The sequence below is a fragment of the Phalacrocorax carbo genome, chromosome 1 (genome assembly GCF_963921805.1).
Source record: "Phalacrocorax carbo chromosome 1, bPhaCar2.1, whole genome shotgun sequence".
Taxonomy (NCBI): domain Eukaryota; kingdom Metazoa; phylum Chordata; class Aves; order Suliformes; family Phalacrocoracidae; genus Phalacrocorax; species Phalacrocorax carbo.
This window is the reverse complement of record NC_087513.1, coordinates 16625144-16638512: the sequence shown is the minus strand read 5'-3', so window position 1 is coordinate 16638512 and position 13369 is coordinate 16625144. Positions and strand designations below refer to the sequence as shown.

General features: G+C 37.5%; 1 protein-coding gene across 4 annotated transcripts in view; it reads left to right on the top strand.

Annotated features, from left to right (window-relative positions):
• The window catches only part of LRRK2 (leucine rich repeat kinase 2), a 72411-nt gene that overhangs the window by 53424 nt on the left and 5618 nt on the right, over window positions 1–13369 (top strand). For 2 of the 4 annotated variants that reach the window (XM_064445236.1, XM_064445226.1), the window contains 14 exons: window positions 395–541; window positions 695–886; window positions 1381–1527; window positions 1867–1967; window positions 2141–2331; window positions 3004–3164; window positions 3981–4151; window positions 6022–6122; window positions 6776–6970; window positions 7988–8181; window positions 8463–8535; window positions 9342–9526; window positions 10964–11116; window positions 11870–12078. In XM_064445236.1, coding sequence (XP_064301306.1) covers window positions 395–541; window positions 695–886; window positions 1381–1527; window positions 1867–1967; window positions 2141–2331; window positions 3004–3164; window positions 3981–4151; window positions 6022–6122; window positions 6776–6970; window positions 7988–8181; window positions 8463–8535; window positions 9342–9526; window positions 10964–11116; window positions 11870–12078 — 2220 coding nt within the window. Of the gene's footprint in view, window positions 1–394; window positions 542–694; window positions 887–1380; window positions 1528–1866; window positions 1968–2140; window positions 2332–3003; window positions 3165–3980; window positions 4152–5381; window positions 5474–6021; window positions 6123–6775; window positions 6971–7987; window positions 8182–8462; window positions 8536–9341; window positions 9527–10963; window positions 11117–11869; window positions 12079–13369 lie in introns of those variants that run through there. The other 2 variants (XM_064445245.1, XR_010371829.1) reach the window with 2 other exon arrangements.

The window sequence follows — 13369 nt, the reverse complement described above, 5'->3', positions numbered from 1 at the left end:
CAGTCACATCCAGCTATTTCATGTGTGTGACAGAGGGAAAATGCAGATCACTGACTTTTTTTCATATGTTGCCTAAGATATTCTGTGTTTGAACCTGAATATACCTAAGCATTTCTGTAATCCCTATATGCATCACCTGCTACATGACTTACCATCTGATTAAATTGTTTGTGGATATACCTTGCAGAACTGAACAAGAGTTGACATATATTCAGCTTTTGTGGGTCTTATTCTGTCTGCAAAGTTGAAGCCTTTTTTTTGTTGTTGTTATTTAGGTAGGCATAAACCTACAATCATAATTAAATATTTAAAGTACCATGAATTATTCTGAGTATTTAAAAATACTTCATTGATATTGGAGATCATATTTTTAATCTAATTTTGTATTTTCTAGAGCGAGCTCTTCGTCCTAATAGAATGTATTGGAGACAAGGCATCTACTTGAACTGGTCTCCTGAAGCTTATTGTCTAGTGGAATCAGCACTATTTGACAACAACCCAGACAGTTTTTTGAAAATTACGGCACCTTCTTGCAGAAAAGGTTAATTATTCCTGAGCCTGATATTTGCTCCAGTTTGATGGGAGCTTGGTATTTTGGTTTGTTGTGCTTTTGCCTTTGGAATGTAGAGTTTAGCTTTGTAATTACAAGTATGGCAGAATGAGGCTGTAATTTCCCTCTTTTGGTTTCTTAAAGGGTGCATCCTTTTGGGGCAAGTTGTGGATCACATAGATTCTCTTATGGAAGAATGGTTTCCAGGTTTGCTGGATATAGATGTATGTGGTGAAGGGGAAACACTGTTGAAAAAATGGGCTCTGTACAGCTTTCAGGATGGTGAAGAACACCAAAAAATACTGCTTGATGACTTACTTAAAAAGGCTGAAGAAGGTATATATTTATGCCATTTGAGGTATATAGAGTTATACCTGTATGTAGATAAATATTATACATCACCTCCTTTATAACATTTCGGTACTTCATGTTATTTATAAACCTTTCATTTCTGTAAGAAATAGTTACGGTGTAAGTCAAAAGCAACTTGTTCTTTTTTTGATGTAAATGCTGTCTGTATAAGCATAGAATATGTGACAGATTGCAGCTACTCTGTATATTCATGTATAAATGGCAATAATGAAGAGAATAATTTTGTCATGATACCAAAAATGCAACTTCATTCATGGAATTAGTTTTCTCTTCCATCTCATCCATCTCTATATGTATGTTTATGCATGTGTGCGCATATATATACACGCACACATATGAATTTTAACTTAGGTACGTTGAACATATGCCCTCACAGAGATCCACGTACCTTTCAGTGCCTTTTGAATGATGACTACCTTTTTTTTTTTTTTTTAAATTGCCTCATTTATTTTTCTTAGGTGACCTTTTGGTAAATCCAGATCAACCAAGACATACCATTCCAATAGCTCAGATTGCTCCCGACCTGATATTGGCTGATTTGCCTAGAAATATTATGTTGAACAACGATGACCTGGAATTTGATGAAGCTCCTGAATTTCTCTTGGGTAAGCATTATTTTGTAGGGTTTTTTTACAGAGTTTACATAAACTAATGTACTAATCTGAAATCAATTCTGCAACATACGGAAAACATTTTAGAGATTCTTTTCTGTGGAAAGGTATTTTTTAAGGTATTCTGAATTTCAGGTTATTGAGTTTTCAATTTTCCATTAACTTGTATGCTAGGACACTGTTTTTTATGTGTTTATACTACTGACCATTAAGCTTAACACAGTAGATGATCCACATGTTTTAAAATTCATCCCTTTCAGGTTTGTTTTTTTTTTGAGAAATTGTTGATATTCCTTTGTTTTTAAGATTCTTCTCTATTTTGTCTTTGAAAAGGTGATGGTGGGTTTGGATCTGTGTACCGTGCATCCTATGGTGGAGAAGAAGTTGCTGTAAAGATTTTCAATAAACATACCTCCCTCAGGCTCCTAAGACAAGTAAGAAATATTGCCTTTTTTTCTGTAGTGCTGCTCTTGGAATACCAACCCAAGTGAAAAGCGGAAAAAGCTTAAGCAAAGTGCAGACTTCACTCCCAAACTTTTCTGAGTTTACTTCAGAGCTACAGAGGTTATGCTATTTGCAGTATTTCAGCTGATTTTACAATTTACAGGAGCTTGCAGTGCTTTGTCACCTCCACCATCCCAGTTTAGTGTCTCTGCTGGCTGCTGCAATCCGCCCCCGGATGCTGGTGATGGAATTAGCCCTTAAAGGATCTCTCGATCGTTTGCTTCAACAAGACAATGCAAGTTTAACTAGAACACTTCAGCACAGGATAGCTCTACATGTAGCTGATGGCTTAAGGTAAATGTGACTTCTACATTGCTGTAAAAACAGGATACAGCTGCAAGTAGGATATACTGAAAACGAAAAGCTTATATTTTCTTATATCTCAGGCAGAATATTCCCTGGGTCAGACAGACGCTTGTATTTTTATAATTGATTAGCTGATGTATAACACAAACTTTCATTACCTGTTTTTTTCTGCTAACAAGTGGCGCTCATTATAAGTAGAGAAATAGCGAGAGCACTGGGTGGAATTTCCATATGGCTGTTGGTTTCTTAATAAAATTTTGAAGAAATTAATTCAGTGCATTTTTTAAGTTCTGAAAGTCCATTAATGTCCTCAGGAGCTATTGAAGAGTGACTGTAAAATGACAAAACATGCAAAGGAGCTCAGGGACCAATGGAGCTTAAACTTCTAAGATTCAGTTTTCAAACTGCCAGTAAAGCTTCAGATCAGACTTGGTACTAAAATACTGCAAAATTTATGTGCCAGTAAGTAGTATTTCAGGACAATTCTAAAGTCAATATCCAGTAAAGCGGTGTCATGTTGGAGACGTTTTACATTCTTTAACACAATATTTAACATTTGAAAGCATGATATACTGTTGTGGGAATAATGCATTCAGTGTGTGTGTGTAGATGCATCCCTGAATTGGGAGTGTTTTCAATAAATACTTTTTTAATTAACAGGTACCTGCATTCAGCAATGATTATCTACCGTGATTTGAAGCCTCACAATGTGTTGCTTTTTACCCTATATCCCAATTCAGCTGTTATTGCAAAAATAGCTGACTATGGCATTGCCCAGTATTGTTGCCGAATGGGAATAAAAACCTCTGAAGGCACACCAGGTAAGGAAAAATGCACTGTAAAACAGAGCATTATGTTAAAAAAAAAGCTAATAAGTTTTTTATTTAGTCTGTAAGAAGAAACTCAAACCTATACTCTAGTCAAAATCACAAAATGTAGTCCTAATCATATTGCAAATTGTGATGCCAGATTTATAGCTCTTGGCCTTTCTTCCTATACATGTTTTAACTCCCTTTAGAAGAATCAAGGAGTATACTAAAGCTTTAAAAAGAGAAGAATTCAATTACGTGCATTTGTTATGACTTTTTTTCTAACTTGTTTTAGTATGATTATAGGGATATTGAAGTTATACTGCTAAAATTATTTGTTGTTTTAATTTTCAGTAATGCATAGGCAGATCTTAATTTTTTTTAAAGGCAATAAATACCTGTCCTGTCCCCTGACTTTAGAGAGAACATATTAGCATCCATTTTAAAGCACTGAACAATTTGACAACTTTGAAAAGTGCCTTTAGGTCTTGGAAATTGTACTTGAAGGTGTGGCTTCAAGTGTTAAATGTCAGGCCTTCAGTAAAGACTGCAGACTTGCCCTTCATTTTCAGTAGTCATTGCTAAATGAATTATTTTATGTGTAATGGTGCAGGAGCTCTGTAACTGATGTACTGTCCCCTTCCTTTATACTGATTGCTGATATTTTTGGAGGTCTGCCACTTGCAGACTATTGCCAGCCCAGAAATAGTGTGCCGTTTTTGGTTTACTTCCTGTGACATTTTCATGAGTAAGTGTTTGCTCTTTAAAGGATAAAGATGGCTTCAGCTTGCTTTGAATCATAACTATTAATGAATGATTTATTTGCAGGATTTCGAGCACCGGAGGTTGCCAGAGGAAATGTTATTTACAATCAGCAAGCTGATGTTTATTCATTTGGCTTGCTGCTTTATGACATTTTAACAGGAGGAGGTAGAATAATGGAAGGCTTGAAGTTTCCCAATGAATTTGATGAATTAGCAATACAAGGAAAGTTACCAGGTATGCCTTGTTAAAGTTTTAAAATGAAAGCAGACCATTTGTCCTGCCTTCTCCAAAAATAACACCTCTCATATTTGATGTTGTATCTGACAGTGATCAGAGGAAGAGACTAAATAACAGCAATTTTTAGAAGCTTCTCCTAATTTCACATGGTCTTGAAATAGTGAGAAGTAGGCGTCTATTCAAGATCACGTTGGTTATAATTTCATTGCAATTTCAAGGGATCTAGCTGGTTCACTTTTTAAAGAAATAGACGTTTTGTATACTTGGGACTTGATCCAGACCTAGCTAAAATGGATGTTGCTGAAGGTACTTTCTAGTAGCATGACTGAACTTGACCCTTACATATTACTGTGATAACACATATCATGCACTATGATAAACACAATTCTACTTATACATAATGTTTAAAAAAAACCCATTGAGAACCTGCCTATCTTAAAAGCTTTAAAAAAATCCCTTGAAATCTTAAGTTTAAAAAAGTGCCACTATCTTATAAAAGCAGTCACCTCTAATGGTTTTTAAATAGGAATTCCCTTGTAACTTGTCAAGAGTGTGAAGTCCCTGCCCAGCTATGTAACGGTCTTCATATTCCATCTGTGTTCTAATATGTAGTTCCTGGCTCCTGGAAGGGAGGTTAATCAGGCTATCAGGCTGAACGTGATGTACTCAGCTGGACAGTGAAACTCAGTATTTGGCAACTTCAGCGTAAGGAGTTGTTGAAGTTTACAGTGCTACAAGCTTAATGCAGGGCATTCTTGGTTTTTGCCCTGCAATAGCGGATATACTCATGAAACGTTCTTTAAGACTTAAAAGTCTCTCCATCTAGGAAAGGGCAGCAGCTGTACCAGTTAATCTGGCATGGCTTCTCCATTAGGAGAGACAGAGAGGTCATACATTTTCCACTCCTTAAGGAGAATAGTCCAATTCATAGCTCAGGCAGTTTAAACCCCCTCCCTAAAGAGGCCATCCCAAGAATTGATGACTAAGTATCTCTTGAGTGCAGCTGTCCATTTGGCCATTTTCTGTATTATGAGCCTGATGAAATAATCAGAAGTATTTAGTTTCTGGAGATAGCACAGTTCCATCTGTGCACATGCTCATCATTTATATGTTTCCACCAAAAAAGGGGGCTGGCTGAGCTCTCAAGTAAACAATGCCTATCATTTGCTGAACAGAATATGTTAATTTGCAGGTATTTATAATTAATATTACCTCTGTCTAATGCAGGACTGGAATATCTGCGGTGGATTATGATGAACTAAAAGGAAAAGCAATACAGGCACCATTATTCACGAGTGATTTGTTCTTAGAGCTAATAGGTCAGCACCTATAGTCATAAGATACATATTCAAAGCACTGAGTGGGAATTTAAACTTCCATGTCTCATAAATACTATATGGAGTTGTTTATTTAAATTGCTATATTTATTGGAAGTTCATCTGTATTCCATATACTCTGCCCAAACACAGAAGAATAAATGTGGAGGAAAATGTTCACAGGAATTGAAAAGATTACAGACTGAAATGACATTCCCTTGGACGGCCAGCATTCATCAGAACACAGCTCACACACATCTGTGATTCAGTCCCAGGTATAGGGACATTAAGAAAAGGTTAAAGCAAACACCATTTGCTTTAACTGCTTTTAATGAAAAGGACTCTTTCTCTAGCATTTCATGCTCTGGCATTTAATGGCAGATGAGCAATTCCAAGCTGTTCACGCTGACATTTTACCGAAAAGTATGATATTTCTTAGAGCAGCTCTGTAAGAAGTTAGATGAATTCTTAAAATAAGAAAGTTATTCAGAACTCTCATTTCTGGACGATGATAAAGGCTTGTTAAGAAGTTATCTAATTTTACATTTTAGATCCTGTTAAAGAATATGGATGTGCCCCCTGGCCTAAAGTTGAAAATTTAATTAAAAAGTGTTTGAAGGAAAACCCTCAGGAACGACCGACATCTTCCCAGGTATTACTTAGTGTATTTATTTGTATTTTTGTGATAGATGATATGGTGAAGTTGTTGTGCTTTCTAAAATGGAATGGGACATTTAAGTTAGTAAAAGGCACGGGGTTTTTTTTCCATTCTTCTTTTCTGGAACTGAAACAGCCATGGACTATTGCCTGCTCTTGCCATCCAGGATAAACTGTTCCATTGAAATCTACTAACCATTTATTGTAGCCTGCTGTTTCTCCCTGTGTTGCGGTATAGTGATCGTAGCAAAACAGGATTCCGGGACTAGAGCTATGCAAAAAGGGCTTTGTTATACAGTATCAGTGCAGTTAGCCTACACTGCTCCATGCATGGGAGAGGAGGAACAGCAGCGTGGTTCTGAAACCTACTGTCTGTTATCACACAGTGCATTGCTCTTTGAAATGGGTGAAATTTTCAAAGATGCCTTAACCCCATTGACTTCCTGAAATTTTAAGAGAAAAATAAGAGTCGTCGTGAGGGTGTTCAGTGTACAAAGACTGCTCATTAATAGTGGTAGTACAAATGAGCAAACCTGCTGAGATACTATGTCCATATTCCATAAAATATTGTTATCCATTGCTTGTTATTTATTTATCACTGTACCAGCCATTGTTATTACCATGTGCATGCTGTGGCTTTCTTTGTAGGTTTATGAGATCCTGAATTCTGCAGAGCTTATCTGTTTGATGAGGTATGTTTCAATACCCAGCACGTCCACAGCAGAGTGCATGGTAGCTGCCAATCAAAGCTGCAAGAAGGCAGGAGTCTGGATAGGCAATGGGAACACAGAAAAAGCACAACTTTCCTTTGTTAACCTAAATACAGATGGACATACTTGTGAGGTATGTGGGAAGTTGCCATTTATTCTAATTTTTGGCACACAGATGTATTTCAGAAGAATTAATTGCATTTTAGCAGTAGAATATTACTTCTGGAAAGGTAAACTTTGAGAGAACAAAGATTGCTCGTAAGTGAGTCATCACTCTATCCATGAAATGAAGCAGATATGCAGTCGAGGTTTTTCCTCTCTTCCTGCCATCCAGCCTGAACTTTCTCATAATAATGTCTTTCCACTGCTGGATTCCTTTGTTCCCTTCATATGGAAGCTATTTTTAGCATGGAGGCTAGAACAAGGAGAACTAGTTATACAACCCTTTGTATCTCTACCTTCCTTAACAATCCAGCTAGTCTCTTAACAGTTCCTCTCTTCCCATGGATGCCACCTCCTTGTGCCACTTTGGGTGATACCCTCCAGCTCTTTTAATTTGCTTCTTGTACATCTCAGTCCTACGCCATCAGAAAAGGGAAAAGGTTTTACCCAGGCTTGATGTGCTGTGATGAGCATGTGTGCCAGAACTAAATGTGACTCATCATCGAAGTTGTTTAAGTTATATTTCCATCTGCTATCTGTTGACCATGATACATTTAAATTGGTAGCTTTGGTATAAATTATATGCTTATTTTTCTAAAACTGAAATGAGAAAAGGAAGTATTAGACCAGTACTTTTATTGTTAGCAATTAAACTGACCATACATTGCAGTGTAGTTCCATTTGCTTAATTCTCTGATGGCTTTCATTAGAACAGATAGAGAATATTTTTTTCAGCATTCAGCTTAGAGATTTTCCTGTGTACTGTTTGAGGGGCCCTTCCCAGCACTTTGAAGATAGATGGTACAGTTGAAGATGTATTCTGCTAATAGAGAATTAGATTTCTTAATGGGGAGATTAGGCCTTGGGTCTGTCCAGGGTCTGACAGGATTGTACTTTATTTTTATTACCAGCAATTTACTAGCATTTACTGTTACTGAAATCGTAACCAGGTTGTTTTTCTTTTTTTTTTTTTTTTTTCCTGACTCAGGATATCACAGATAGTAAAATCTTAAGTTTGGCCTTAGTGACCCTTCCTACTGAGAAAGAAAACTGGATTGTAGCAGGAACCCAGTCTGGTTCTCTGTGGGCACTTAACACAGAAGATGAAACAAGAAGGCATCGTCTGCAGAAAATGTCAGATTCCATCACTTGTTTGTACTGTAATTCTCTTTCAAAGCAAAGGTATAAATGAATTTTAAATATTTTGGGTTACATTTTGAAAATATGACTAAACAGAAAATGACATCTGTACACTCGTGCAGTTTTGTTCAGGTAACTGCTTATTTCACCTGTACTTTCACTTAATTTTGCACCCAGTGAAGCTGGAGACTACATTCCTGACCACAGGTGGTTGTATTTGCTTTTAGTGTTCAAGGAAAGTCTTGAAATAGCAGAGCTACTCATTTAGATTTTTCATACCTGATGAAGGCATTTCTAGAATTCATTATTTTATTTTATTTCAGCAAACAGAAGAATTTCTTCTTGGTAGGCACAGCTGATGGCAAACTGGCAGTTTTTGAAGACAGAGCAGTAAAGGTAGACTTGTTCTTTGCTGTCTGTTCTGCAAAATACTATCAGTACTACATAAAGCAACTACCAATAGTAGCTTTATTTCATGCAGCTTATTTTTTAATTGCTTCTCTAAAACTAAAAGTAGTTTTCTAGTGCAGTCTTAGAGGAACTGCACCTGTTTTGCCATATCTGTTCTAACCAATAGAGTTAAGAGGGGGAAATTATTTCTCATTACAGGACTTTGAAAGGCCTGGCAAACTGGCTAAAGAGTGACATTAATGGTTGTTATTAAGAATATTCTAACAGTTTTAATCTCCTTTATTTATTTCTGTTATAGGCCCTTTTTCTTTTCATTCACACTAACTTACACAATATACAATTTAAACAATATTGTTTAAATTTTCTGTAGGTTAGAGTTCTGCTCACAGAACAGATAAATGCTGGGAGCTGTTTATATCAGCTTGTTTCTGAGGGTTAGCTCCTACCTTATGCAATTTAGAGCAGTTATGGAATTGCAGTGCATTGCAGAACTAGCATATGGTCCAGTGTGGGATGTCTCCAAGATACGGATATGACTTTCCATCCAGTTCTTGAACTGTGCCAGGGGTTGCAGAATGTGTCAGTCAGAGCTCTGTCCCATTTCCGCTCACACAGGCTGTTCTCTCATGAGACCAAAGCGCTTTTCAGTCTCTAGCATTCTGCTAAGGTACCATAATGGTTCAGAAAATCTGACTGTGTAAATTTAATTCAGCAGGCTATATGGCTTTGTTTTAACAGTTTCTGAGCGTCTGTATGCTCTTTTCTAACGGAGAGCATCTTTTTTCTTGCAGTGTAAGGGTGCTACACCTTTGAAGATACTAACTATCGGAAATGTTAGCACACCACTGATGTGCTTAAACGAATCCTCATACTTCTCTGAAAAAAATATAGTCTGGGGAGGCTGTGGAACAAAGATCATTGCCCTAACTAGTGATTTCTCTGTTCAAAAGCTCATTGAAACAAAGACAAGTCAACTGTAAGGTTTTTTTATTAATTATGTTACTTGGCACTTTTATTGTTTCATTGAAGATTTCTGGCAGTACTTTGATGTAACGTCTTGTTCTAGAGCTCATTCTTTGAGTTCTCTTGTTTCCGTTCTTTTCCTTCCATAACGTAGATGGAATACAATGTGCATTGTATTAGTAAGTACTATGTAAGCGAACAATAAGATCAGTGAGTAGTGTTTGAGGTATTCATTGCTGCTTTTAAACAAGGGACATGCATTTTTACTATATAAAGGGTTTATGAAGTCAGTATCTATTCAGAAAATGTATAAATGCAACTGGTCAGTTTTTCTCCCCCTGTTGCATTTGTCCAGGCTCTGTTTGTTTAGCATCATACACATACTTAGTATAGTATTTGTCCTTACATGTTTGTCAGTATGATATGTGTGCATATCTTTGCCCTATATAGTTAAATCATGTACGATTGCTGACTTCTCATTATTTAGAAATCAGAAACTGAAATTTTTGGAGCGTTTGATAGAATTCTTACATGGGAAAATCCTGCTCTGAAGTTAAGGGGAATTTTTCCTGAGCAGGAAAAACAGTGTTCGATTTTATGCTAGTAGAGATCTTTATTCTGGGAAATTAATTTGCTTTGGAAAATAATGTGTTAATATAAAGCAAGAAACTAAAACTTCAGTAAAATGCATTTCAGTGGCGAGATGCAAAATATGTCACAGGAATAATTTGAGTTTCGTGGAGCCAAAACTGTATATGGTTTTGAAAATAAAGTTGTCAAAAACAAAACATTAGGGAAAGTAGCAGTGTTACTTAGCGTCTGCTGTCAGGGACCTGTGATTTTGAGCTGTTCTTCAAGATTAATTGAACGGTCAGTGAAATAAGCTAATGCTGTTAAATTGCAGGGCCAGTACTATTTTGATACATGCAAGCATGAGAGATCTGGCATGAGAGACAAATTCATATGTGGAGGAAAATAGTGAAAAAAGGCTGTCAGTTGAAGTGAAACGAGCAGAGCAAGGGTGAACTAAATCTCACTGATGCATTTTAGGCTCAGTCATCTTTGTGTTGAGTGACCCTTTATGGTCTTGTGGGCCCTGTGAGAACTATCGAGTGTCTCCAAACTTTGAAAGACTGGCAGGAGAAAGGTGGAGTTTGCCCTGCCATGATGTGAGCATATGTGATTTGAGCAGATAGATGGGAAAAGTTTATTAATACATTTTGGGCATTAATGTGCCTCCAGGGATATCATCAGCATAGCTCTATTACTGTGAGAATTTATGTCAAACTGTAGGAAGACTATAGCAAACCCTTCCAGCTGTAGCCTAGCTCGGTTCGGTTTCAAGGCTGAATGATTCTGTAAGAGTTAGAGGGAAGTTAACCCCACTCATAATAGTCAAGTTTTCCTACTAGATATTTTCTGTGTATCTAACTGGAGTTCTCTCTTCTAGGTTCTGTCATAATGCTTACAGTGATGCAAACATTATTTCAATAGCAATAGACAAATCCATCTATTTGGCAAAGAAAAACAGTCATTTTGTGGAAATCTGGGACAAGAAGACAGAAAAACTTTCTGAACTAATTGACTGTGCACATTTTCTTAAGTAAGTGTTTTATTTCAGATTGATGGCCCCATGCATAGAAAGCTGAGTATCAGATTGCCTTCTCTAGCATAGTACCTTAACCTGCTGGAGGTAAGGGATTTGCCCAGTTCTTTGGGCAAACGTGGAATTCCTTTCCACTCTTTTGACCTGGAACTTCCCATACAGAATCTCAATTTTTAAGACCCTTATTATATTTCATGATTTGTCTATGATTTCACAAAAATTCCATTAACTCTGCTCAAGAAAGAAGAAAGTCTTTTGCTGTCCTTCAGGAACTAATGCTTTTACATCCAGTTACTTCCTGCATCCCTTGAATAAGAATGTCTTCTTTCTCCATTGCACAGATTCAGTAGGAGATCAGAGTTTTATTAACAGTGACAGTGATTTTCATTTGCATTTAAGTTGTTCCTCTTCCCTAATGTGCCACGTCCATTTCATTTTCATGGTGAGGTTAGGAGCAGCTCTAGGTTTGCTCCTCCCACTTGACAGTGACATTATTCTCCTGCATTGGGAAGGAACAGAGAAGTATACCTGCCTCCTTTTTAAGGGTCTTTTGAAGCAGACCAGCTGGGTCTCAAAAGTCCAGTAGTTTTCATCCCAGTTTGTTTCAAGGCAATCGGCTGATCAGCATAAGATTTTTGCAGCTTGTCTTGATGAATGGTTCTTTAAAAGGCTGGTATTGAGAGAGCTGGTTTGGAAGTTGTGGAATAGTGTGCCACAAGATTTTAATACAGATTCTCTCCATACTCATAGGGACAAAGTGGAAAAACTAAATAAGGAATCAAAACATAAACTGGCTTATTCTGGAAGAGTGAAGACAATTTGCCTGCAGAAAAATACTGCACTATGGATAGGGACAGGAGGAGGACATATCTTCCTGCTTGATTTATCGACACGTCGTCCTGTACGAGTTATAGACAACTTTTGTGATTCTGTTAGAGTCATGATAACAGCTCAGTTAGGTAAGTAAAACCACCAGGTGAGGAGTACTTTGAAATTAGTGCCAAGTTTAGGATTGCTGTCTCCTGTTTGGCATGGTGTTCTAGAAACAGATTAGCATTTTCCGTGTTTTGTTCATTCATTCTATTCCACTGCTGTCATCTTCAGTCAATGTCAGACACTCTGGTGTCATAGTTGTGCCCACATAAAACAACACCTCTTCCCTGGCTTGTCACTGATCTGCACATGGAGACACCCCACCTTCACTGTGTCCTTGTGCCGTGCTTTAGCACAGCTCTCACTTGTCTTCTCTCCCTAGTCTTCATCTTGATCTGTGTCTGCTTGTGTTCTTTCTCCATCTTAAGTTTTATGCTTCTGACTTCTCTCTCGATGGAGCTTGTTAGGTTTTAATAATTTTTCTTTAGTTGCTTGTTGCCTGGTTTTGTTCTCCCATCCTTATTCAGGAATGGTTCTTTTAGGTTTGGGTCACAGGCAGATCACAGCAAAGCTGGGAAAGCGCTACACACTTGGACTCAGGGTGCAGACTTGTACCTATGTGCTGTTCCTGTCACCAGGGCTGTAGGCAGACACTAGTTGTGGGTTTTCAGTCATAATTACAAACAGCCAGAGGAGAGTAGTTGAATATATGGGCCACTTCTTGGCTGTTGTAATTTCCTTCACGTGTATACTTTCCTGCATCTCTCCCAAAAGTAATAAAGGCCGTACAAACTCAAGAATTCATTGTACTGCAGTGATGGGAATGCTTAAAATACACATTACTTCAAAAAGTACTCTGTGGCATAACGTGTGGATTCCCATCGCCTTCCACTGTGTTTTGAAAAAAACTCTGGAGTTGCCTTGTCAGTGTGATTTAAAGTGTGTTTGCTCTCAAAAAAGGACTCTGAAGCTGCTGTTGTGGACCGAGAAACCCACTGTACTCCTGCTAGCAAAATTCATAGTTGCAGGCTGTGGATATTTTCTCATTACTGTCACAAACTTAATTTGGGGGCTCTTTTTTCCTTCCTGGCACCAGAAGTATCTACAGACTACAGTTAGCTCAGAGTGCTGACAGTGTTGTATGAGTCAAAAAAACTCCATCTTCCTCTGACTTGCCTTTGCCTGAAACAGCAAGTTTGTAGAGTCTGTTCAGTCTCAGCTAAGAGTGCCAGCTATAGAGTCCAGTTTCACTAGCACAGCATTTTCAGTCCTAGTCCTGATAGCTACAATATTAGTACTATAAAGGCATGTTTTATTTTTAGCATTTTGTAAAGAATACTTACTATGAAAACAAAATTTTTGCCTCACTTATTACTG